General features: G+C 41.4%; 2 protein-coding genes across 8 annotated transcripts; one reads left to right on the forward strand and one right to left on the reverse strand.

The window, feature by feature from the left end:
• Positions 1–392: 392 nt before the first annotated feature.
• ACER2 (alkaline ceramidase 2) lies at positions 393–20,550 on the reverse strand. 7 transcript variants are annotated; one of them, XR_014939868.1, is made up of 6 exons: positions 20,372–20,548; positions 14,334–14,448; positions 13,285–13,426; positions 9,965–10,102; positions 4,333–4,429; positions 393–3,647 (listed from the first exon to the last, which is right to left on the reverse strand). XR_014939868.1 is itself a non-coding variant. In XM_015849074.3 (6 exons), the coding sequence occupies exons 1-6, from the start codon at positions 20,477–20,479 to the stop codon at positions 3,461–3,463; spliced, it is 828 nt and encodes a 275-aa protein (XP_015704560.1). In that variant the 5' UTR covers positions 20,480–20,545; the 3' UTR covers positions 393–3,460. The 7 variants fall into 7 exon arrangements, 5 of the variants coding, with proteins under 5 accessions (XP_015704560.1, XP_085386403.1, XP_085386401.1 ...); XM_015849074.3 differs by having other exon boundaries at positions 4,333–4,470; positions 20,372–20,545; XM_085530277.1 differs by lacking the exon at positions 20,372–20,548 and adding an exon at positions 15,142–15,259 and having other exon boundaries at positions 4,333–4,470.
• Positions 20,551–21,494: 944 nt separating this feature from the next.
• RPS6 (ribosomal protein S6) lies at positions 21,495–25,583 on the forward strand. Its single transcript, XM_015849075.3, has 6 exons — positions 21,495–21,533; positions 22,319–22,450; positions 23,338–23,548; positions 24,103–24,249; positions 24,625–24,782; positions 25,441–25,583. Exons 1-6 carry the CDS (start codon positions 21,528–21,530, stop codon positions 25,534–25,536), a joined length of 750 nt encoding a protein of 249 aa, XP_015704561.1. The 5' UTR covers positions 21,495–21,527; the 3' UTR covers positions 25,537–25,583.
• Positions 25,584–26,269: the final 686 nt, after the last annotated feature.

The raw sequence follows: 26,269 nt of genomic DNA on the forward strand, positions 1-26,269 counted from the left end.
GCAGGCTGAGTGGGAGCAATCCATCTGTTTGTGACATCTTACCAACTAGAAATACTAACTCTGAGTTAGTATCTTGAATTATAGATATACTTTCTACTTACTCAATGGTTTCAAGTCCAACACTGGCTTATGGGAATCCAGAAATGCTTCAAATAAGGGAGGGAGATTGGAACTAGACAATCCTTAAGGCCTCTTCCAACCCACACCATTCTATTATTCTATGATTCTATGATTCACACCATTCTATGATTCTATTATTTTCTGTGGAGTGAGAGAAACGGTCATAAAACTGAATATAAGGGGTGGTCATCACAGACTGTCCTTCTTCAAACATTATATATGTGCAGCTGTACTCCTCTCCACAAATATGAAGCACGAAAAGGCAAACAGTATTTATTCTGAAGGCATTTTAATGTTGCAAGTATTACATGCTTTCCACAAATACTCAGTATACAGACTTCAAATGAGATGCAAAACAATTCCTTATACAATATTTACTGAATGACTGTGAATTGGGCAAGTGTTTGTCATGACTGAGATCTAAACACCCTTTCTTAAATATTCTTAAAAGTTTAACTCAGAGAAAGATGCACCTCACACACCAACATCTATCTATAAAGAATCCACATTAAGCTCAACACACTACTGTGTTCCATCAGTTAAACTAAAACGCTAATTGAAAGTGAAGTCTAGAAGCCCAATAATTTCCTGCACTCCAGGATTTTAAAACCATCACTTCATACTCCAGGATAACAGGCCTATTTGTGCACATTTCTGTTCACCTTTTTTACAAGGGCAGTGCACAGACCTCTTGGTGTGCCAATTACATGCTTCCTTCTGTAATGATGTTATTCTAAACTGGAGCCTTAGTTCAAAGTATAATCTGTAAAGCTGTGAATATGGAAAACCTGCATTTTTTTTTTCATTTTTGAAATAAATGTAACTTTCATTGGAATATAAGTTAGTATTAATTTAGGGTAAAGTGCAATAACTACATCTGAAAATGCTGGAGTACCCTTATACCTGGAATACTCCCAGCTCTACAGTGTAGTTTTGTACAATGGATAGAATATGTGTTCACAGCATCTTATGACAAGTATAAAGGTTAGAGGTTAGTTAATAAATAAATTTGAGATTATTCTGAACTATACCTGCATTTATTCCCTTCTGCAATTGCTGACTGCACTACAATTTTGAAATTATAAAGTCATTTCTTTGTGAGCACTCAGACTCTGTAGGGCAGAAGACAGCAACTGTCCACAGTATGGTTAGAGCCCTCTAAGTCACAGTTTTCTTTCAAACGAAATATTAAGCAGTAAGTCTTCAGTCATTCTGAACAGTACATATATTCGCAGTTACTAATTCCCCAAGCAATACTGAAAATAACTTATTTATTACAATATAATAATTTAGTAAGCAATATTGAAGAAATCTTACTCAAAGTAGGGCTTTATCTGCAAACAGCAGCCTTAGCTGGGTTCCAGCCAGTACGCCTATCAGTATAAGGATCTAATCACAAGTTTAATACCTGAGAGTTGGTTAAAACTGAGCATTTCAAAATCAAAGAGAGAAGAAAAATAGAAAAAGTAGCTGGCTTTCAATGAGTAACAAACATTACTGTGTGTATAGTTACAAAGAAGTTTCATACAAAAATATGTGCCCCAAACCATGTTTCTGTCCAACAAATCTAGAAGCAAGTTGTATAAATATTCATTGCTGCAATGAAGTAAACAGACTTGGATGCTTTTGTGATCCATTAGTCAATCTGACAGTAGGCTACTTACCTACCTCAAAGTTTTCAAGAAATTATATCCCCTACTAACAACTTTGCTTTAAGGGTAATAGCACACACATCAGCTTCCATTTTCTCAGCATAAATATGAATACAAAATTACTTAAAAGGTTTTACAATGCTTGAAAGCTATTTCACCCCTAAGTTCTTTTTAAAATTTTCCTAAAGACGATACTGTACAGAGTACACATTCATATTCATAAAAAGAAAGTACAGGAGACTTAGTAGCAGAGCACAGAGAACTTGTTATTTCTTGGTCTAGTAATCAAAAAGGAAATATCACTTCACTAAGAATGCACATCTGAATCCTCAACCTACCTACAGTTCTGATATTTGGTAGAACTTAAGTAGAGCCCATTTTCTCCAATACTGCAGCAGTCACAACTAATATTTAAAAACAAACAAACAAACAAACAAACAAACCCCAAAAAAAGAACTTACCTGTACTTTGCACTGTTTTGTTATCAGATCTAGCATTAAAAGCTTACAAGAACCATAGCCATTCCTGAACTTCAATCTTAATATAAAGCTTTAAACTAACTGCGCCCCTTACAAAACAAGGTGAGTACTGACAGAAAACTTGAATCTACTATTCCTTTATAACGCTGCAAGACTGAACACCACATTAATTGATTCTTGAAATCTTTTATCTTTGTTTTTAAGTAGGTACCTATGCTACCTACTTTTTTTTCTAAGCATCATCAGCAGAGCACTACTGGACTACTGTTCATGTCATTTTGCAAAATTTCATTGAGAAGTGAACTCTCAAATTAGAAATAGAGCTAGGCACCCCAGGAGTCTTAGCAGTTTAACCACACTGTCAATCTGCGCTGATCTATGCTCTGACAGAAGTTAAACCTCCTATTTCTGTGTAAGCTCCAATAACAAATTCAATACTAAACCTGCTTGCAGAGGTAGAGAAGGACTTCCACAACATTTCAGTAAAAGCAAAATGTGTAGCATATTAAGGTCCAGCAGAAATACAGAAACGTTCAAAAACTCCTAAATTCCTATTTACTTTTAGGGACTGGATCTTCAGTCAACTATTTCCACATTTACACTGCCTAATTGCTTTGATTCAGATATCCACTGATAACTTTGCACTGGTCTCCTGCTGTACTTGGGGAAACAATCAAATGCTCTCTAATCCAAACTGATGCACATTCAGCCTCCCCATGTTACACTCCAGGATGGGAGGAACACGAGCACGCCCTTGTGGCCAATGTGCAATTATGTCTACATCGAGCTGAGAGAGACACAAAAATGGCAGCAGGCCTCTTTGATAAAGTTTCTTTTAGAAAGAATGCTTTGAGACGGAGATTAACAGAAGCGAACCAAGCATCAAAAGTGATCTATGGCGGGGGCATCACTTCTAGTCACTGACACTTGGAAATAACTTTTACCAAGTGAAATGCTACATTTAAAAAAAAAAAAAAAAAAAAAGTGCAAAATAGAGCCAGCCAGAGAAAATAGTTCAAGAGCTTTCATTTTCCTGTTATCTATCTTTTCTCTGGAAGGAATAGAAAGGACACAGTTGTCACCTGTTTCTATGACACCGGGAAGGCTGCTTATCTTAAGTAGAAGATAAAATACAACCCTATTCATTTATTTTAGATACTGTCCGAGCTGGAATGAAAGTTGAGAATCCATCCCACTCTGTAGCTAACTTCATGTAATTTTCACCGGTGATTTCTTGTGTGCGCAGAGGAGGGTGACATAGGGAACGCCAATGAATGCCCATCTCTCACTCGGCCAGAACTTTATGACAGGGCCCTGCTCAGGGATCTCGGAGGCAGCATCGAAGTAAGCGAAACAGACACAGCCCAAGTAAGCCGCAAGGCATATCAAAATGTGCCTGAGGATAGAGCAAAACACCCCCCCACCCCCCCAAAAAAAAAGATCAGTAACATGACTTCAGTAAGTTATCAAATACACCAGCATGGCTTAATATCAGTCTGTTACCCACCTTCTTTCCCTAGTCCCCAGCAGTGCTACTATATGCCCTCTGTCAGAAGGCAAAGAATACAGAGAATACATAAAGTGACAAAAGTGGAGCTCATCCTCTACATAAACTGTCTGCAGTTTTTTGGTCTCTTCCCACCTTACAGTGCTGTTTAGAAATGATGAATTATAGCACTTCAAATAAGAGGTCACAATATGCTGTGTGATAGAAGAGAAAAAGTATCAAAGCTGTTCACTGTTCCCACTTTATCCTTAGTTGTTAACAGTGGATGTTTGAGCCTTTATGATCACTGCTTCAGTTAGGCAGTTCTTTTGGATTTTTAGCAGTCAGTAGGGACAGGAAATTCAGTTGCAATTAATCAACTTAGAGTCTGAAGAATGTGATCAGGCCAAAGAGCCTTCTAAATCTGCACCTTGGATAGCGTGAGACTTGCTCCTGGCTTACAATCTTACCAGTAAATCTGCTTAGCACTAACCAGAAATAGCTACAAGCAGCCTATGGACGCAGCATAGAATGATACTGTGGTAAGGATCTGTCACACTTGAATCAAATTGTGGAGATTATGTATAACACTTACCATACACAGTGCAAATAGGGGAAGTTAAAAGATGACCAGATCTCACAAAAAGCTTTGTCACTGATCCAGCAGAAAAGTGCTAGCATCCACCAAAGACCTGAAAACAGACCAAGTTTGTAGACACGTAGGTTTTCACACCTGAGGAGAAAAACGCAAAGAAGTTACTGTAAAACAAAGCAGTATTTGCTTGATTCTTGATGCTCTTTGGCTCTAAGTGTTGCAGATGAGAAAAGGGGAGGGGAGAGAAATGGAGGGGGGGCAGCGGGAGGAGGGGATGGGAGTGGGCTACGCACATCTTTAAAATGCTTCCACTATAAATGTCCTGAACAGTGGAGCTTTACTTATAATAATATGACTATGATGTAAGGCACTGGTGAAGTCAGAAAACAAGCCCCTCAATCAGTACCTGTGTTTTGGACATTATCTTAATCTTAAATACCAAAGTGCAAATGGTGAGCAAACACTGAAACACTGAGTGGATGTTCAGGAGTACAATTAATCAGCCAAACATCCTGTCAGTAACAACTAGCCACTCAGCAAGCAGTCAATTTGCATTCTATCTTCCACTGAATTGCAACTATAAGAAGACTGGTAATAAAGAGGAACAGGACAATTTCTCTTTATTAGTTGGTTGATTTTTTCCCCTGCAGTCCCACAGAACTACTAAAGCATAGAAGCAGAGGCAGAGGATTCCAACAAGTATGCTTCATCAGACAGTGCAGGCATGCACATCTCACACAGAATTCTTTACACTGACTAAGCTGCAATTCTCTCCCTCCACAAGAAACCTTACTTGTTAACACAGAGGTACACTGTAGTGAAAGCACTTGCTGTGAGGCCTGCAGATGATCACCAAATATTCTAAGAGATGAAAGAGTATATGCATAGTACTACATGTGTTGCAGGTCTACTCAAAAGCTTACGGTTTTATTCCCCTATATTATGCTTTGTTCTTTTCTATGTCTTGGAATTACCATAAGAAATGTGCAGCTTTGCTCAAAAGACTAAAATAAAAAAAGGTGGCATCAATATTCTCTTCCAGTTAATTGTTAGCTCTCTACCCACACTTGCTATTTTGAGATTAGGCCTCTTTGTGCCATTAGATGCAGCCCTGCAGCTACTGATACCGATAATGCAACGCTAGCATGGAACATGGGCAGTCCTGCGTGGCCAATGAATGCATGACTTGGTTTCCCTGCCTTCTGAACAAATCTATTATTTGGGATTTTCCCCTATTTTTCTTTTAATTTAATTTTAAACTCTTAGTGTTCTTCTCAAAAATTTGAAATGATACTAGATAATTCATGCTCCAGCAAAAAGTCATGCCAGTAATGCATGACATACAAGCACCTTCTCCAAATCAACTGATGAGATGACAAAGTAGTTTGTTAAAGTTACTTGTTTTAGCTAGTTCTCAATAGTAAATCACTGAGCCAGCTGTCCAGACAGAAAAACAAGGAATACTCAGCCTTCACAGGGAGACACTGGCCATTACATTCTTTTGCATTCTACTAGGAAAATAAACCAAAGGCAAGTGCCCTACAATTCCATGCTCTGTCCTAAGGTCCTCTTCCAGAAAGTTACTGAGATTGTTTCTATGCCTCTTCCCCTCCAGCAGATCAACAGTCAACCTTCCTCTCTGCTCCACAGATTCCAGTCCTGCCATCTGCACAGACTTGACACTGAAACACCAGACTTCTCCCACACAATTAATTCCAATGTACCTCACCTGGAAGGTGAGCAAAGCCTGACAAATTAATCCCTTAAAGGAACACTTGGCCCTCACACCCTCAGACACAAATTGTATATCTCTGGAGGGGAAAGTAGGCATAAGTTAGCACTTATTTACTCTGTGCTCTGCTGTACTATTTACAGTCCCTGATCCTCTGTCTATCTATAGTCACAACTGTCCCTGCCAACTGAATAATGCAGTTTTCTCATGACACTGTGCTGCACGGACTATAAAGTTTTCTGGTCCTTCCTTCTTCCGCATCCAACATTCATCAGACTGAGATCCATTACTCTAGTCTGACAGAGTTCTGTTTTTTTTCCCAACAATAGCTGATATTATCTCCATGGCCTAACTAAGCCTTCAAGCTAAAACTTTTCATTACATCCTTCCTCATGCGTTAGACTCTCTTAACTGCTAGCACCCACACATAATGCCTCCCGCCTCTCTGTGGAGGAAAAGCAGAACTGCAGCTGCTATCACAGCTTTGCTAAAGGAGTCCAGCTAGGCACTCAGAAAAACTGAAAATCAAAACATGAAGTACTCTGTAAAGAAACATTTTTCTGAATACTCTGCAGGACAAGTAATCTACCCAGCTCTGGTGTATTGCAAGCTAAGTGGACTGCACTGCTTCCTCCACATATCTGTTAGGTATTTTTAAATCTTGAATGTTTCAGTTGACATTTTTGAGGTGTTTGAGATTAAGAAGCTCCTAAGACAGAGTAGGAGGCACCTCTATAGCTAATGGATTAATGACAGATAAACTACCTACTGCTTAATCTTGTTGGAAAAGAATTTTCTCCAGTGTCCTCTGCACAGATTAGCTTTAGGGTCAGGCATTCTTTTTTTAAAGTCATCTAGAAATAATGTCATGCTCATCTTTAATCACAATAAAGCTTCAACTCCCAGCTAAATTCTACTCTCCTCCACAAACAGGTATCACAATATCCACTCCCATGACAAAGACGCTTACATGACTTCCACAAAAATCAATATTCCACATTGTGTATGAGCCAAAACAGCATTTTTGTTTGGCTTGAATTCTCCAGTTCATTTGACAAACGGCCTTTAAGAGGCTATAAAAAGCAGAAAAAAGATTAAGGAGATTTTTGAGTTGCCTACCAACTGCTGGAGCACAGCTACAAGAATTCCTTCTCTTGTGAAACAAGTCAGTAAGAAAAATACAATTGGGCAGGTTTCTAACAAAAAACATATTGGTAAACTCTTCTCCCATTCAACAGGTAAGACCAGATTGCTACACTGAGTAACTGTGCATTCTGACTGTGCAAGGGGTTGTGTGTACAGACAATACGGAGCCTTTCCTGGACCTGTCTGAAGAATGTAAATAAATATATGCAACTGTATTCCATTTAAAGCAGCTTGACCTCGCACAGACAGCTCCTTTAGTCAGTGAGTGACCATGCTTGTCAATACCTGAGTAGCCTTATCACTGAGAGGTAATCATCATCATTACTGCAAACACTGGTGCACCCCAGACATTTACTGTATAAGGGACTGGGCAGGCGCACACTTCCAGTAGCATTATCTTCCAATGTCATGGCACCCTTAACAAAACATATTTCAAATCCATGTAGATGCTGGATGTAGATTACTAACTTGATTTTGACACAGATGGCTGCTTTTATATCCTAGTTTTAAACTTCTAACTCCTTTAACCTTTTAGACAAAGGAAAAGAGAAGCGAGCAAGCTGCAACAATGAAATAGAGCTCCTCCATAGTGAGAGTGCTAGTGGCAGAAACAAATATGCATAGACACAATTGAAGGCCGCATGAGTCTTCTCTGCTCAAATCAGAGACGTCAGCTGTACAAGAATATCATACCACCTATCTGCTCAGGGAAACAGTTACCTGCATGAAGAGGACCCAATAAATCATACTAATCTGATGATGCTGTAATCTCCACTGTTATTTGGCTTGGACCAGCAAACAACATAACCCACAGCTGCTTCCTACATGGTTGCATCCTTATGAGACACATGAAGGAGTTTGTCTGAATAGAAATAAGAAAAAAAGTATGCTGCCTTGTCTTTCATTAGCGAGTATGCATTTAACCACCTTTTGCTCTTTTGATCATCTTACACCCACAGCACTGCCCTAGCACTCTATTCCACTCGTTCTGCATTTAAGAGCTTAAAGCTCTCCTCACCAGAGATGAATGAGTGGCAGAAAATCCTCACTTGAAAACAAAGTGTTTCTCATTTGCTAGAATTCAGTATAAGATTTATAGCAGCCCAGAAAGGGAATTACGCTGTGGTGTATTACAGCAGAACACTAATTTAGGCACAAAACAGAGGAAACTTCTCTGAAGCAAGAGCTTCTACTTCAGCAACTTCTTCCTTCCCAAAATATTTGTGTTATAGCCTTAGAACCACAACAGTCCACCAGGACTCAGCTATGTACCCAGTAGTGACTTCAGCAGTGAAGAAGAGGAGAATCACAGGCATTTTAAATAATGTCTCATTTGTTTTTTCTTCAGCAAATAGAGATGGGATGATCCCATTTCTGCTTATCAAGGATCAGCACAGCTTAAAACAAAATCTATATTATCTGCCTTTTACATTAAAATTAAAAAAAAAAAAAAAACAAAAAAAACCCCATAACTATTACATTATCCTGATAGGTAATCCAGAGAGCCATATATCACTCTAGGTCCATTTTTAATCATCATTTCAAATGAAGGTTTGTCTGTGTCTGTAATTCTTAAAAAACTGATAGGCAAACTCCACACATTTTAATGCAAAATGACTTTCCACATGGAATTTCAAAGAGCAAGCACATGTTGGCATGTTAATTCCTAGATATGATCCAACAGCATTCAAACCTTTAAGACACTAACTATTTATCTTCTCAAGTTTCTCAGGAGCCCCTGGAAAACTGAAATGGCTGCTCAAATAACTGTCCAGTGCCATAAACAAATTTCCCTTTGCCATGCAAGTAGTTCTTAGTGCCTTCTTAAAAATGAGACACATCCACCAACACTCTTAGCCCATCAGCTTTTTCCTCTACATGGAATTTCCATGCTGCTTCCCAAATTTCTCAAAAGAGAAAAGCCAGAATAACACTTATACTGAACATGATTAGCAGAGGCTTATGCTGCATGGGAAAGTAACAGCAGAACAGGATAAGGTGGGAAACATGACAATCTCACCAATAGAAGCAATTAGAATGCAGGTATTTTGTCCTACTCTACTTTGATGGACATTTACAGATGCAGGGTAAGAGTCAACATAAGTTATAAAGTCTGTCTCAGACACTGGAGAAAACTAGGAAAGGAGAAGTTTATATACTGGTCCTTTCTGCCTTGGTAAGGAGATGCAAAAAGGAGTCTCATGGTCATGGGAGGACTCTTTAAAATGTTAAAACAAACCAGATTGTTGTCTACCTGCATTCTAGTTTCACAGTTTCTAAGGTGACTGAAAGCTACCGTGTGTTATCTAGTGATTAACCTTATCATTGTTAACTCCACCACACTATTTGTGTCATGCAAGACTAACAGTAAGACTTGAGAGCTGGCAAATATTCCATGCATGCTTGGACCTTGCTCCCTGCAGTACCCAGGCTGTGATTATATGATCACCTCAGTTCTGTGCAGACTAAACAGTAGAAAAGCTGTCACTGGAGTGAAACTTGCCAAAAATCCATAGTAAATAAATTAGAGTTAGATCAGGTTGAGGGAAGAAATACACTGCAAGAAGACAGACAACACCTGATCAAGTAGAATTGCATAGGGGAAAAAAAAAATTCTTGCAAAAAATGTCTGAAATTAAAGAGCAATCACACAGCAGATATGTACACAAGCAATGAAGCCAGATCTACTGTATCATTGTATGGGGGCCTAAGGACCTCCAAAGGCAACACTGCACTCAGGAGAAATGTACTCACCTCTTCAACTCAGCAATGAGTAAAGCTGTGCAAGGAACACCCAGAGTCATTAGCGAGATGTTGTTGATGGCAGGTTTAATGAAGGCAAGGCAGGTAGTAACTCCAGACAGGACACCAACAGCAGCTTTAAACCGGCTCCTGAAAGTTGTGTTGTTTTGTTGTTTTTTTTTTTGTCGGGAGGAAAAGTACTTTTAATTCAAAGCTTTTGATTAGTAAAGACAGAAATCTTAACATGACTTGAATAGCGCAACAAAACTTACATTTTTTTACATGTGGTCAGGATATGTAACGACAAAGTGCATATAAAATGGATGAGGATCCTGCACTGACTTGTGTACGCATACAGAGTTAATCATGTAGCTAGATCTTTCCTGAACTACAATTATCCAAAGCAGAAATGTATATCTATATACACATAAATGTGTGTGCATACACAGACCCACACTAACCACTGGTTTGAAAATCTTAAGATGTTACTCCCATTTTCCTTCTCCCACAAGAAATTGAGAGCAAGCCCAGCTCTGTATCCAGCACTGTACTTCCTCAAAGCAGTTTTGTGCCATGATTTTTCTTGCTTTTAACATGGATCTTTAGGATATTTTTTGTTACTTTTACTGTCCTAGCTTTTAGAGCCACATTACAGTCTGTTTAATATGTTCTTAGCATTAATGAAACTGCAGTTGGGCCACAAATGGAGATACTGATAACTTTTAAAACAAACACACACTGTTTTTTAAATTTCTAATTTGGACTCTAAACAACTCATTTCTAGTCTGTGGCAGGACTAAGGAAAGCACAGGATCATTACACTGCCTCTAGGCTGCTGAGCTACAACTCTGTAAAACTAGCTGATGTTCAGGGATGGCTCTTTCTCCTTAATTCCACATTTCAAGTAGGATCTCAGTATACCTGTGTACCACCATTCCCTGACCATCAGTATTATCATCCTCATCTTCACCAAGCTTATTTCACTGGCCTCTTGTTTCAAAGCTTTTTAAAGCTGGTAAGCAACACATCAATTAAGCAGGAAGTTCTGATCTCATGTGACTGCCTTAATGACTAAAGACACCACGAATCAGTCATGGTAGGTAATAACATTTTCAACATTCAGAATCTGAGTGTGATAAGAATGAAGAATGTAGAAAATCTGAGCAGAGTATTGGGCAGATATAATTCTAGAAATGTAAGTTAAGCAAAACAAAATATAGAAATATGTATGTGTATGTACATATAAATACACAAAATCACAGAACTGTGGGGGTTGGAAGGGACTTCAAGACAACATGGAGTACAAGCCCCTGCTGAAGCAAGTTCCCTACAATGTATCACACAGGTAGGTGTCCATACAAGTCTCATAAATCCTCAGAAAAGGAGACTACATAACCTCTCTGTCCCAGTGCTCTGTCATCCTTACCATAAAGAAGTTACTCTGCACGACTGTATGGAACTTCCTATGTTCAAGTTTTAGTCCTACTGCTACATACCTGGCTTCATCCATTTGCCTCTCACCACCCCTCAGATATTCATAAACATTTATCAGATCCCTCCTCAGTCTTCTTTTCCCCAGGCTGAACAGACCCAGGTCTCTCAGTAAGAGAGATGCTCCAGGCCCTTTATCATATTTGTGGCCCTCTACTGAACTCCTTCTAGGAGATCCCTGTATTTTTTGAACTGGCAAGCCCAGAACTGGACACAGTATTCTAAATGTGGCCTCAACAGGGCAGAGTAGAGGGGAGGATCACCTTCCTCTCTATATATATGCATGAATCTGATCTGTTTTGGGATAGGCTTTTTTGTCCAGTAAAATTATTTTTTTTTCTATATCCTTCAGAAAGAAATCAAGATCTTAAATAATCGCCCCAACAGTCTTTAGGAAAGTAGTACTGTGAAAACATTGGGATGGGGTACATCCTTCAGCTAATCTCTGTATTTTTATGTGTCAGTTATAAATAGCCAGCTCATTATGTATTGCTTTAGTTTTATCACCAAGTCAAAACAGGATTTCTCCACAGAAGTGTTACTGCTCCTTTTAGAAATGATACTGCTTAACCTTATGGCTAATACTACAAATCTATGAAGCAAATTATCCGAATATAGTGATAGCTAACATGCAAGGATTCCTTCAGGCTTTTGAGGAACAATGTACATTCAGTCAGAGAAATTATTCAAGAGACTGAACAGTCCTTCACTTTAACTAAATATCTAAAAATCCTGTCGTCTACCAAATAACCTCAGGAAAACCTCTGTTTGCTCTTCAAGTATATGGTGTCTTATAACAGGACTACATTAGCGTATGGAAAAGTACTAAATTCACAGTAACTTGACAAAGCTATTACATTACAGCCTATATATGACAGTTTAAGATACACTCCTCACTGTGCAAGCTATTTTGAGGAATACTCAACGCAAACAACAACCTTCTCTATAAAAGCATTTTCTAACTGAGTATATGTCAAGGAAATAAAAAAATAAATAAAGGAGACAACAGTATGAGAAAGAAAGAGGAAGCAGCCTTAGCAGTTTTCAGAGAGCAGAACATTGGCGCTGTGATTCCAACCTCTTCATTATGTCAGATTTTTTATGCCTAAAAGAACAATATGCACAAAGACTACAGCATACTTTCTCCAAAAGGGGGGCAAATCACAACCAGATTCTTTAAACTGGTTATAATGCCCTTCTGGTTGAACTTCATACCTCTGTACTCAGCTCTGGTGAGGCCACATCTCAAGTACTGTGTTTAGTTCTTGGCCCTTGACTACTGGAAAGACATTGAAGCCCTGGAGCACATCTGAAGAAGGCTAACAGAGCTGGTGAGGGGTCTGGAGCATGTCTAATGAGGAGCAGGTGAGTGAACTGGGATTATTTAGGCTGGAGAAGGGGAGGCTTGGGGTGACATCATAGCTCCCTACAACTTCTTGAAAGGAGGTTGTGGCAAGGTGGGAGCTGGTCTCCTCTACCACATAGCATACTTAATCTTTGAATACTTAAAAACTACACTTAACCTCTGGCTTAAATGTTCAGATAAAAATTCATCTGACTTCCACAGGTACACTCTCATATGTATACTCTTGAATATACAAAAAGGAACACGAAAAGATAGTAACTGTTACTTTATTTTAGATGCAGCTCATATAAACTATTCACGTATTTCTAGAGCTAACAAGAATAGGCGCTTTCAGATTCAATAATCACATCCCAAAACCTGAAGTTTCAGGACATAAAACTCAACATCAGGAATGTAGACTCAGGACTTCTGAACAAAATGAACATAAGATGATATGTTTCACGAGGCAAGTATGTGTACTATGTTGCACGATTACCTGTCATTTCGAAAAACTCTTGGTAGATATCTCCTAGGGAACCACATGGCAAGAGCACACATAAGGACCCACAGAATAGCCAGCTCATCCAGCATCTGGCCCAGGAAGCTGAGGGTGGCATGAAAGTAAACAGATCCAATTCCTGAAACAGTTGATCAAAAGTTACAGTCAATAGTTACAGTGCTGTACAGAATGAAACACGCTGCTCATGATCAGGAATTCATTGCAAATGGTTGATACAATTTGGTCTAGAAAAACAAAACAAAGCAAAAAAAGACACCAGCTTTTCTAGAAAAGCAAACTAAAACATCAGCACCTGATATCAAATAAATTAATAAATAAAAATGAGTAACTATCAAACAAATACATTACCAAAGAGGGAGCTGAAGGTGGGGAAGTAAATATATGCAAAAAAAAAAACATTGGATAGTAAATTAAAATGTAAATTCAATTAAGAAATGAATTCAAATGCTCTTTCTGAATTTTCTCAGTAATGCAAGAATGGATAACACGAAGGTGGAAAGCAGCATGTGATGACCACATGATGTAAGCTTACAAGGGCACATGGCCCCACATGGCTGGGAGTATCCCTTTAAAAGTTGCTGGTGCTTTTAGGACTGAAAAAGCTTAAGAGTTTCCCACCTACAATATGGCTAAATATCTGTATCAATCATTAAAATGTCTAATTACTAAGCAAAACTGTTTATCTTCTCCCATTCTGTTCAGAACTCGTAGCAATTTTTAATTCAGCAGCAGAGGATGGAGAGTCAGCACTGTTCCAGAGCAAGCCTAGATACAAATAATAGAACTTGTACACAGGAATGACAAAAAGGTTCAGAACTAAGGTCAAAGTCCCCCCATACTCCAACTGCGAGAGGCATTTTCCTTTCAGAAACTACATCTGCTGTTGCTCCAAGCAAGTACAAGCAAACTCCTCTACAGACGTCAATATTGCATTGTTTTGCAGAAACAATCGTGCACAAGCAGGAAAAACCGATTTCCTCTCTCACTTCATGCATGAGCAGGCAAACGGCGATTAATCAACTTACCGACCACAACTAGTAGAGTCCATATTAAATATATTCCGCTGTTGAAGCAGGTTGCGTATTGACGAAATAAGCACATGCATATGGGTGGTAAAACAAAAAACAAGACGTTGCTTATCTGTAAAAATAAAAAAGTATCACAAAGACAGAAAACAAACATTTAATATCTGTAGCCTAATCCATGAACAAAGAGTCATTAAATCATAACCCAACTCAACAAAACATGTCTCTCAGCTTCTGCCAAAACTGATCAGTTTTTGCAAGGCATCATTAAGCTGAACTTCACTAAGGTAATAATAGCATAAAACTCTAAGCATTGTAGAATATGTCTAGTCACACCTTTAAATCACTTTTCAAGTCTATTTCCAGTGAAATTTTATTAGGATACTACAGATACTCTGATTGTTGTGATTCAGAAAGACTTCAACAGCAAACAGATTAGGAACAGGGAGCTCTAGCAAATGAATTCTCTTCGCAGTGGTTGTCAAATCCAGCATGGAAAAAGCACCAGATGGGCTGTTAAGTTTTGTTGAAGTCAGGTCACTGAACAATTGCTATTGTTTGGCAGATCTGAAACACAAAGTTAAGCTGAGTTAGAACCACTTTTTGTGGGGTTAAGAAAGCCTTAAGTTGTAAATCCTCTTACACCTTATTTTTGACCCTGGTTCTCCATTACAGAAGTGACAAAATACAACTGAGAACTGGTAACAGGAAGGTGAAAAGTCTGGTAAGGAAATTCAGAACATTGATAACTTTATTATTTTAACGTAGCATATAAGTCTTGGACAAATATCTGTTTTTAATTGCTTACCAACAATCCAAAGCATCATTCTTCAGTTACACACTGAAAATGCTTCACCTGTCATCATCAGCAGCTGTCACTGCAGTATCACACAGTTCTCTCAGTAAGAATCTGTGCATGTGGAGGGCCAGCCACTGACACTACTGCTCCTTCACAATGGGACAAGAGCAAGGGTGAACTTCCCAGCCTTCATCTCCTCACAATCCATGTAGCTAAGCCAGCCCAAATAATCAATAAATAATGTGACAAGATAATTTCTAGCAACATCCCCCTAAAATGGACTTATAAAAGAATTCTGAGATAAACAGCACTCTTTTGGGATAGATCTCCTCCTCTTGGAGACTCACAGACACTTAATGACGCGAATGAAAATCTAACAGAAAAGGATTCAGGAACAGCATACAGAGAAGGCATTTATTCATTTCATAACTATCCACAATTTAGCACTGTATCAGACAGCGTGAGAGCAGAGGTTGCAATGACTAAAATGGACACATCTGATTTAACATCTGTAAGACTTATCAAAACATACTCCTAGTCTGGCATCCAAGCTGACAATAACTACAGCAGTAGCTTCACAGCACCATCTACTTCATGTGTACCACTTTCCCTCATAGCAAAGGTACCTCCTCAAAGACAAGCTGAATTTCTTTTAAAATTAATTTAAGTAAAACACTTAGAAAGATCTATCACACGCTCATTTTAAGAGACATAAAGTCCCATGAAATCATGAGCCTCCACAAAGAGAAGTAGTCACCATTCTTCTTGCAGCTGGGCCACAATGATGACCAGTCTCAATGGGTAAACACTAGAACACAGCCACCACTCTGCTCCCACTGGATCACCCTTCTAAACCAACGTGAGGAAGGACAAAATCATCTGGCCAGTCAGCAGTTCCTACAGCTCATTTTGACACAGAGCAGGTCCCTCAGGAACTCACACATTTTTATAGAAGCCACTCACACTGCTCAGCTTTGAATTGCCAACTGACTCTGCCTGGATCCCAGACTTCTCCAGACTGTGATAAAAACTGCCTGAGTGTAGAGCAGGCCAGAGCCTTATCAGTTTAATTGAAGCCCCTTTACAAACTGTCATCTAATGAATCCTCTGTCTCCTTCTGCCATCTGAAGTACGAAACCAGGTATGAAAAAGCTGTCAGCATTGGCACAGATGAAACACCTCTAAAATAGCAATAGGAGAACACTTAAAGAATTTCCTCAATCCACCAAAGCAGCAACTTTTGCCACCACTAATTACGGCAGGAGGCACCTATCAATGCCAGAGTAAAGCATATCCCTGAGGATGCAACAGAAAGTCAAAAGAGAATGTCCTAAATCAGATGTTAAGAGGCAGACAAATTTGCTTAAGCCACATAAAACCTCCACATTCACCCAAACATGGTCATGCAAACATCTTCCATTCACATAAAAATCACCCACTGCTATGCAGCAAAGATATACTGAGCCATCCGGAATGTACTCTTGGACCAGAGTTGCAGTCTGCTACCTTCTTTTACAAGCAGAGAGTGGGAAAGCTCTCCTTATCCCACAGCAAGTTGAAAACATAAACAATGATTGGCAGCAGGGATGATGGAATATAAACAAGTCCTTTGAGAGTCTCAGAGTGCTCTAAACATTTTAAGTGTTTAGCCAAGGCCAGGTCAGAGAGACATCAAGGAAAAAAAACAAAAAATGGTTATAAACTAAGGAATGTGAAAGAAAATAATTTCATCTCTAGAGCCAGAAGTGATCAGTGATGTAAATCAGACTGAAGTAATTGCACTGAGTAAAAACTAGGCTAGATTTATACTCAGTGCTGTGTCCTACAGGGAAATTACATATCATTGCAAAATACAAAAGAATTTTGATGCCAAAATTCTTTTCTATTAAGTTCAGAAATAAAACACGATACTACTGCCTCTCTTACATGAAATAACTCAGTTTTGTTTCTTATGTCCCATACACAGTGATTTCCACAAGCTGTATTCATACCAGAGCTCTGGAACATGTCCCGAAGTACACTGCTTAAGTTCTCTTGGTTTCAGGTTCAGTCAACTACATCAACACGAGAACTGACTTGCTGGCTTTCACCCTCTGCTATCAGCCTGGCTCTCTAGAAGGGCCACACCCTTAGATACAGTGCCAGGATTAATGCCAGGCTTCCCAAACAAGTGAGGCACCTATCCACTGGGCTCTGGTTTTTGAAAGTACGTTGCATAAACAAGTTTTCACCTAATACACAACTGTCCTATATGATTTGGTAACATACAACTCAAAAGTCTATAAAGTTAAGATCAGTGCAAAAAGCTTAAAGGAGGACTAAGAATTTCGTTTGGGATTTGCAAAAGATAAATCAAAGTAATGGTAAAAGGTAAGAAGCCCATCAACAGAAGGCCATCCTCTGGCTTTAAACAGTTCTGCACCTCCACTTTTAATTTCCAACCACTTACTTATATGAAAAGGAATACAGGACACAGGACACAGATGGAATTCCAGTGGCCAGCTCAAATCACGGCCACATAACTCTGTCCACACAGTCTGTATATGATGTTTCCTATGGTCTTACCAAAGATTATTTGCTAAATCTGACAGCCAGCAGTTGCAGCATTCAGCCACTGAGGCTGCACATGCTGTGAGAAAGGGAAGCAAAAATGGAATTACTCTTCAGTGAAGTTTGAGGGTTTGCACCTTCAAGACTCCTACAAAGAACACGCCACAGACATGCACTACAAGACTGAAGTAGTAAGAAGGATATTGCCAGAGTATAAGCATATGCTCAGTCTGAGAGCCTCCAAGAACGTTTACCTCCTTGCAACTACAGAACAGAGCAGAAATAAAACCACTGGCAATGCACTTTAAATGGAAATTTGGCGATAAATACATGCACAATTGAATACAAAATGCTAAACTGAAAAGTCCCAATTTCACAAGTAACAACAAAAAAAAAAAGTTTCAGTTTTCAGTTTTTTCAGCAGTGTTTTGTTTTCTTCTGCAAATACATTATGAATGTAAGCTCTTTTAACTGTGTGGGAGTATGCACTTTTGTCCAAGAGTAAGATAACACTGTACAAGGAGAAAAAAAGAAAAAGCTCGTTTTCTTGTAATTTCCTAGTTATGAAATAATTTTAGTCACTTAAAGCATGCAACATGAAATCATCTTACATGTGAATGTTTTATAAAATCTGTGTGACTAATTTGTACAGAACTGCTGAACAGACATTCTTCTATTCACTTAATCCTGAAGAGCACTTTGATTTGCTTTTTAACAGAATCAAGTTAAATTTACACATAACATTAAGGTTGGATCCCACAAGAATAATTAAATGGATCTTTCTAAATATGTTTCAGATAAGCTGTTCCAATTTCCTGCTTATATACTGCATGAGACCTCAACGACATCTCTGATCTTAGCTGTGGCAGTCTGAAATGCGGATTAGCAAGGTTTTAATCTACGCCTTGAAGACCCAGATCCCACATTCAGGTCTGAAGAAGAATGTTACCTGAAACTTCTCAAGGTTTTGGGTTGGTGTCCGAACAGAAACAGCTAAGAAGGAATAAAATTCATAGTCCACTTATGGTGCCTGTGACAGCAGGGCCAAGTCTTTCCTACCACCCAGTCAGAATCTCCGTCTCCAAGAACACAATCACTCAGCCACCATCAATTCACTGTGAGTTAATTTTCAGAAGCTGCTAACACAGAAATCAGTCTCCATAATCTCTTCACTACTGAAGCATGTCTACCCACAACACAACCTCTACCCTCTATGTTTCTGATGCACAGTTAGCTGATTTGGATGAAGCTTCAGCAGTACGGGGGGTTTCAGGGCAAACTCTGTTCTATGGCTCTCTAGGTGCTAGTCTGTCTGGAAGCTCAGTTAATCACCTGGACATACATGCAGCTCCCAGCATTTTGCACGCTTTCTCGCCACAGCTAATCAGCTCAGCACAGTCAGAAGGATATTGAACCCCCTGCATTGCTGGCTTCAAAACGCATCGCTTCTTCAAGAAACTTATTGTTTATCTTGACCTTTTCCTCCCTTTGTTTTTGATTCTTGCACAGTGACATCAGAAACAAAGAAAGCAGCTTGTTTCACCACACACCCTCAAACACAGACGATACACCACCCAGATAACTCCAGTGCAGAACTACAAGGAAAAACAACAGATTAGCCACGTAAACCATGCACCGTTGAATTATTTGTTCTAAATGCAGTGCATCCCATGGTACACACTCCCGTGAGGGATGAACACTCCAGACACCTCTTTCTTTCCTACACAGAAGTGCAGCACTAGCATCTGATGTTAGCAGTCAAGAAACACAGACTGAAAGAGAGCTCAGATGATGATAGAATTTGGAGAAGAAATTAAAAGGCCATTTTGAAGTCAGACAAAGCAGAAACCCCACCTCACACCTGACACAGAACAGATAACCCCGACTGCCACCACAGGCGTGTTGTTTGCAGGGCTCCCTCCTGGCAACATGGTAAAGCACATCACCAGAAAGCCCGATGTATGATCTCACTCCTTGATGGATCTGTTTGTCACTGCAAACCCTCAGATGAATAAACAGGATGCTGGGAGCAGCGCTCCCCTCCCGGATCTCCGCTGTGGCTAATACACTTACATCAGTGCTCCCTAGCAGCATTCCCCAGCAGCTTTTGGGCTGGGATGACAGGACTCAGGAGTGAACCTGGAGGAAGTAACAATTACTTCAGTCATCTTTCCTCTCCTTTTTTCACCTTTCTTGAGGAGACTCCTCCCAGTAACACTGTGCTGCCTGCACCCTGCAACCCTCTGTCAAACTGCTCCTCTAAGTTTGGCTCTGGGAGACTGCAAAGCTTTAAAGCACGGTTTAGCCTCCAAACACCCGGTGTGTCTGCTCGTGGCCCGCCCCTGCCTCGCACGCCGTAGGGCAGACTTACACCTGCGCCACGGGACAGCAGCCGCGGCAGTCCGGCACGGGACACCCGTGGGCCGGGCAGCACCGGGCAGGACGCGCACACCGTTCACTCGTGGCTCACAGCCCTGTCTAAACCTGGTGATAAACCTTACGCCTGCGATACGAAGCCGCACAGCCGGCTGTCACCTCAGCTACCGCGTCCAGCAGGGCACCACGGAGCCCCTCGGCGAGGCCCTTCAGCACCGCCAGCCCACGGGGCACCGTGTCCGGGCAGACGCCAGACCCGCCCGCGCAGCCCGCTGCTGTGCTCGGCCCAAGGACCCTCCCTCCCGCCGCGCACCGTGTTGTAGAACTCCGCGATGGCGGGCACGATGGTGTAGTTGTCCTCGCACCAATCCACCTCGGAGCTGCCGGCCCGCAGCTGATCCCACCACAGCATCGCGCCCATGGCGCCCGCCCGCCCCTGCCAAGCGATAGCGGCTCTGCGGGGCGGGGCGGGACGGCTGTCCCCCCTCCCACCTCCCTCAGTGCCCGCCCCCCTGGCGGGGCGGCCCGGACTGTGGAGCCGCGGCTCCTGGGACCCGCCTCGTACCAGGGGCCGCTCCAAAGGCGCTGCTTTCCCGGCTCTTGCCGTCCCCGCACAGCCCGCCCGCCCTCCTTTGTGTGCATTAGCAGCACTTGTTCTAACGCTGGGGTGGAAATGTTTGGCTTCTCACGTCCTTCTGCGCAGCACCAGACTGAAAAGAGCGTGGCACCATCCTCTGAATTCCTGAGAAATTCTGAAATTCCTGCACTTTGGGTATTTATAAGCAGTGATAAGACCCCCCTCTTCTCTTGGGGAAGCCTCTTCTCCAGGCAGAACTGACCCAGGTCTCTCAGGCTTTCCCCGTACGACAGATGCTCCAGATACATAATCATCTTTGGATGATGGACTCTGAAGAAGTTTTCCTTCTTGAACTGAGCAGCTCAGAATGGGACTCTAGATGCGTTCCTGCAGATACTTCAGGCTCTTGGGCTCAACAGAAGTGTAATGCTGACGCTGTGCACAATACCAACCAGCTATGCCCTTTTCCTCTCACAGTATCACAGTCTCGTGCGGGTTGGAAGGGACCTTAGAGATCATCGAGTCCAACCCCCAGGATTGAGATCGAGCCTCCTGTGTATCAGAGCGGCACTTCTACCACTTGCGCCACAGGGGGGATTCGAACCCGTGTCCTCCGGTGTTGCAACGCTGCATTCCTACCACTGCGCCCCCGGGGCGCACTAAGTGACGTGAGCCATTGGGGGGGGTCACACGTCTCCTAGCGCTGACAGCCCGGAAGCCGCCCTCCCGCCACGCCCCCTAGCGAGAGCAGGCCTCGCTCGCAATTGGACAGCTGCGGTCACGTGTGGATGGGCGCGGCGCCGGTGGGCCGCTCTCGCGAGGTTTGGCGAGCGTATGTGCGGGCTGCGAGCGGAAGTGAGGCCTTTTTGTGCGGCGGCGCAGCTCGGCGAGGATGAAGGTGAGGCTGTGGCGGCGGCCGGGCGGTGCTGCGGGGGCTGGGTTCCCGCAGCACAAATGAACCTGGCGTTGCCTCTGGGGCTGCTGACGGGGCGCGATGGGCTGCGGTAGCGGGCTCCGGGCGCATCTGCGGGCTGGATGACGGTGGATTGCGGGTGGTTCGAGATGGCGGCCGCGCGGCACCGTGCCCCATGTTGGGGCCTCTTCCTGCGCTGGGGTCTCTGTGCGATGGGTTGAGTCACCCCGTTATGGGGCTCCTTACGGCGGGGAACAACAGCGGATCCTCACCGAGAGAAGCAGAGCCCCAGCAAGGAGGTAGTGGAGCTGGGCCTGCTTCTGTGGCCTTGTGTATGGGGAAGTGCTGGGCAGTGTCTCCGAGGTTACTGGTCTTGCAATAGCCCTCGGGAAACACAGGTGATAACCAAGGCGTAGCGTGGCTATTTCAGGTTGCTCGTGTTGTTTCTTTCAAGTCATACATATGAGGAAGGGCGTACGGCTTTTTGTTACTATACCGCCATTTACTTGGTGGCAGTCAGTTTAGAGGGCATAGTGCTTTCGTTGTGGTGAACGTAGTTGCATGGGGCAGGTTTTGTATCATTCTTAGCACACACAGATTTGCCTGGTTCTGTAAGTGCAGTAGTAACAGGTTACTGCTAATAAGCAAGTAGAAACTTTTGGATTTGAAACATTAAGGTGAAGCCAGCAGTTAACACTAACGTTTTTCTGGAAAAGTCATGTGAGAAGCCTCAATTAAATCGTTTATTGTTTATTTTTTTCTTCTGTTAGCTCAACATCTCTTTCCCAGCCACTGGCTGCCAGAAGCTTATTGAAGTGGATGATGAGCGTAAGCTAAGAACATTCTATGAGAAGCGAATGGCCACGGAGGTTGCAGCTGATTCTCTTGGCGAGGAGTGGAAGGTAAGAGTCCAGTGTGTCAGGCATAGTCAAGTTGATTAAGTTTTCCAGTTCCTAGGGTACTTTTGTGCTATGCATCTGGCAAGTATGTTGAAAGTATCTCTTAAAATACATATTGAATTTAATGAATGAGCAGGGTTTTAGTTCTTCTTCCTTTTTCTTTTTTTTTAAGTCCATGTGTTTCAGACAGTTGCTGGATTTTTAAATAAATAGTTTTCTGTTCTTGATTTGGGTATTTTAGCAATGTTCAAGACAAATGAGGACTATACCACGAAAGTCATAATTCTGCATTGAACAAGCTCAGGGAGTATTTAAACTGTTAAGTGCATATGAGAACAAGCATGTTGAACTTGATAGATAGGTTTGGAATAGTGAGATGTCAATATGGGCAGTCCAGCTGAGCTTGAATAAGATGATCTGTGTTGCTGCTGTAGAAGAAGGAAGAAGGAAGGCAGTAAGAGCTATTTTTACCCCCATGTCTTAAAAGAAACTCTGATGTTGTGTACGTATATGCAGTTAGTGATGTTAATAGACATTGGTGAGGTTCAGCATGAAGGAGAAGAAAAGGTTAGCATGAAAGCGTTGGGGCTTAGTTTGGTGTGTATTACACTAGCTTGTAACAGATAGGAATTTGCTGCTTGGATACATTTTTGAAGAGGCAGTAAATGCTAGTTGGGATATGTAAAGACATGTTTCATGTCTGTGTTAAGTGAGCTTCAGCCTGAGCTGTTGAAATGATGTATGTTGAAGCAGTACTTAGTGTCTGCACGTACAGTGACTTTTCTGGTGGTGCAGTGTTTGATAGGAACACAGTATTGTGATCTCCACCTCTTCTCGTTGAATTGATAGGGACTTGAGCAAGTAAGAGGTGTATTTCTTTGTTTCTGCAGGGCTATGTTGTCCGGATCAGTGGTGGCAATGACAAACAAGGCTTCCCCATGAAGCAAGGTGTCCTTACTCATGGACGTGTCCGCCTTCTGCTCAGCAAGGGCCACTCCTGCTACCGCCCCAGGAGAACTGGAGAGAGGAAACGCAAATCTGTTCGGGGTTGCATTGTTGATGCCAACTTGAGTGTTCTGAACTTGGTCATTGTGAAAAAGGGTAAGTGCAGTCTGTAGGTAGAAGTAGGCACCTGGAAAGAACCTGCGTGCTAGTGGCTGTAAAGTCCTGTAGAATACAAACGCTGTCTCAGTCTTAATTGTCTAAATGCACGTTAAAATTCTCTCTAAGCATTGTACTGTAACTTTAAATGATGAGAACTGATCACAAGCAACATTATTTAAGTCAGTGCAGTCAGAGGAGGCACTAGTGGCAGGTGTACCCCAGGGATAATCCACCTAAATTGCTCAGAAAGTAACGCTTCCTATATATTTCCATGGGAATGACAACAGTACCAAAGAGCACAATAACGCCATTTGATAGAGCAAGGTCTCAGCTACAGAACACTACTTTTTAACATAGGCACCACTATTAGCTATACATTTTCACCAGCAATGAACAAGAGCAAATGTAATAAAATAGAAGGTGTTATTTTTACAGCAGCCATCATAGTATCTTGCTTTTATGATTCACTTTAAATTAATGAGCAACTATAGTTAAAGAGATGTTTAGTAGATGCAAGACTAAGTAACATGTCTAAACTTGCTTTATCAAAGGTGAAAAGGATATTCCTGGGCTGACAGACACAACTGTGCCTCGCCGTCTTGGTCCCAAGAGAGCTAGCAGGATCCGCAAGCTGTTCAATCTCTCCAAGGAGGATGATGTTCGCCAGTATGTTGTGAGGAAACCTCTGAATAAAGAGGGTAAGAACTCAGGTTTTACAGCACTGTGGTTGCGTGTCATTTTCAGCAGATAATGAGTTCCATAGACTTCCCTAGTGCTTAGAACAAGGGGCAGTGTTCTGTTTTCTGGCAGGTATTTTGAGAAGCCAGGTATCTTCACAAAACTTACTTTTTGTGGCAGTACTTGATGTTTCCCTGCTGATAACACATCAGTGTTAAGGCTGCATTTTGTTAGTGCTATGTGTGACAAAAATTGGATTGCTTTTCCTGCACTATATATACTGTGCTAAGTGTTACTGTTTGAGTGGAATATGCTGTTTTATGTTTGTTGGGGGGGGGCTTGCATCCTCTTTGGAAGATAGCTTGTCACACTTCTCATTAATAACTCATTTTAAGGCAAGAAACCCAGGACCAAGGCTCCTAAGATCCAGCGACTTGTGACTCCTCGAGTTCTGCAGCATAAGCGCAGACGTATTGCCCTGAAGAAGCAGCGCACTCAGAAGAACAAGGAGGAGGCAGCAGATTATGCCAAGCTCTTGGCAAAGAGAATGAAGGTACGTGTACCCCTCATGACATGGCTGTTCCTCATGCCTGAGAATCTTGGGATTTTATAAGCTTGACTGTACACTTAAAAATGTGTGGTAGATAACTGACTGGTATCTGAATGAGAGTGTGAATGTTTATTTACTGGCAGACAGCTTTGAGAGAGTTGCTATTCGTTCTTGCCAGTGCGGTAAAGCAGTTGAGGTGATGGGTCTGGTCTGTTTCTCAGAGCTAATTTTGAAGAAAATGATGGGCATTTATAGCCCATGATAATGATATGTTTTTGCAGTACCAGTTCTAGTTCAAGTCAGTTTGAGTCTGACTAGGATGCTCCATTAGAATGCAGAGTTTGTGTCTGAAGGTAAAGCAGCAGTGATTGTGGAAGTAATACTTTTAGTTTATTTAGCACAGTATTGAGTGTTCTGTGACTTCCAGACTGTGATATAAGACAGACAGACGTCTTATATGTCCTGAATTCTTTGTTAGTATCTGCACTATTAGTTTGGACACTGATCTGTATGGCTTGAAGGCATATTGGTGTGCGCAGGTTTGGTATTTACAGAATTCTTTTGGTCTGGAAGTTTAATGCTGGATTGTCTTTAAGTGCTTGATAACGTCTAACACAACACTGCACGTTTCTTGATGCGTTATTGTTTGTTCGTTTCTCAGGAGGCCAAGGAAAAACGACAGGAGCAGATTGCCAAGAGACGCCGGCTTTCTTCATTGAGAGCTTCTACATCTAAATCTGAGTCAAGTCAGAAGTAAAGATGCACATGATATTGAAAATAAAACCCTTTTGTGGTTAAATTCTACTGCGAGACTTATAGTGAATATATCGTTCCTGGCTATATCTTAAAATAAATGGTAGTCCAGACTAACTGCAGGACTCGGACCTATATGGGAGTTCAGTCCATGGTCTTGAATCTGTTCTTCTTAAGAACCTGTAATAGTTTTTGTGAAAAGCTCCAGTTTACCTTGTGCATACATGTGGATTTTTAGAAGCAGGATTTACCTGCTACAGCGAAATCTGATCTTGTGTTTCAGCATCAGTTCCCTTTCTTCCCCAGTCTTAAGCATTAGATACTGTTCGCAGGTGAGGGAGGAAGCCATTTGCTTTTGAGTATATGGTAAAGTCTGCTGCCTCAGGTGGTGCTTAGAAGAGTTAAGTGCATATATTTCACCGCTTTGCTCTTGAAATTAGTACTGATACAAAGAAGGGGTCAGCCATCTACCGAGGTGTTTGATTTAATAATTTCACTCTTTAACTTAGTCCTGTTACTCTGCATGTGTTTAGAATATTTAGGCTGCATTTTGTGGAGATCAAGTAGTCTTAACAGGAAATCTGCCGTGACTGCACATAAATTAATTGGTTTTTGGAATTGTATGCGACAAGGAGATTTTAAGGTGTCCTTTTAAAATAGTATCTACTTCAGTATTCTCTTCACATTTATGCTTCTCTTTCAAGTGTAAAGGTTTGAACCTTGTAAAGCTTTACCAC

The sequence above is a fragment of the Coturnix japonica genome, chromosome Z, assembly GCF_054131305.1.
Source record: "Coturnix japonica strain WE chromosome Z, WE-NBRP24, whole genome shotgun sequence".
In the NCBI taxonomy this organism is placed as follows: Eukaryota; Metazoa; Chordata; class Aves; order Galliformes; family Phasianidae; genus Coturnix; species Coturnix japonica.

Excerpts from the sequence above, each read along its gene's own strand:
- ACER2 (XM_015849074.3), bottom strand. The coding sequence starts at position 20,479 with ATGGGCGCGATGCTGTGGTGGGATCAGCTGCGGGCCGGCAGCTCCGAG. Across the intron at positions 4,471-9,964 it reads CTCATTGCTGAGTTGAAGAG|GTGTGAAAACCTACGTGTCT; the intron begins GTGAGTACATTT and ends TTTTCTCCTCAG. Across the intron at positions 3,648-4,332 it reads CCCTATTTGCACTGTGTATG|GCACATTTTGATATGCCTTG; the intron begins GTAAGTGTTATA and ends CTCTATCCTCAG.
- RPS6 (XM_015849075.3), top strand. Across the intron at positions 24,250-24,624 it reads GAAACCTCTGAATAAAGAGG|GCAAGAAACCCAGGACCAAG; the intron begins GTAAGAACTCAG and ends ACTCATTTTAAG. Across the intron at positions 24,783-25,440 it reads TCTTGGCAAAGAGAATGAAG|GAGGCCAAGGAAAAACGACA; the intron begins GTACGTGTACCC and ends TTCGTTTCTCAG.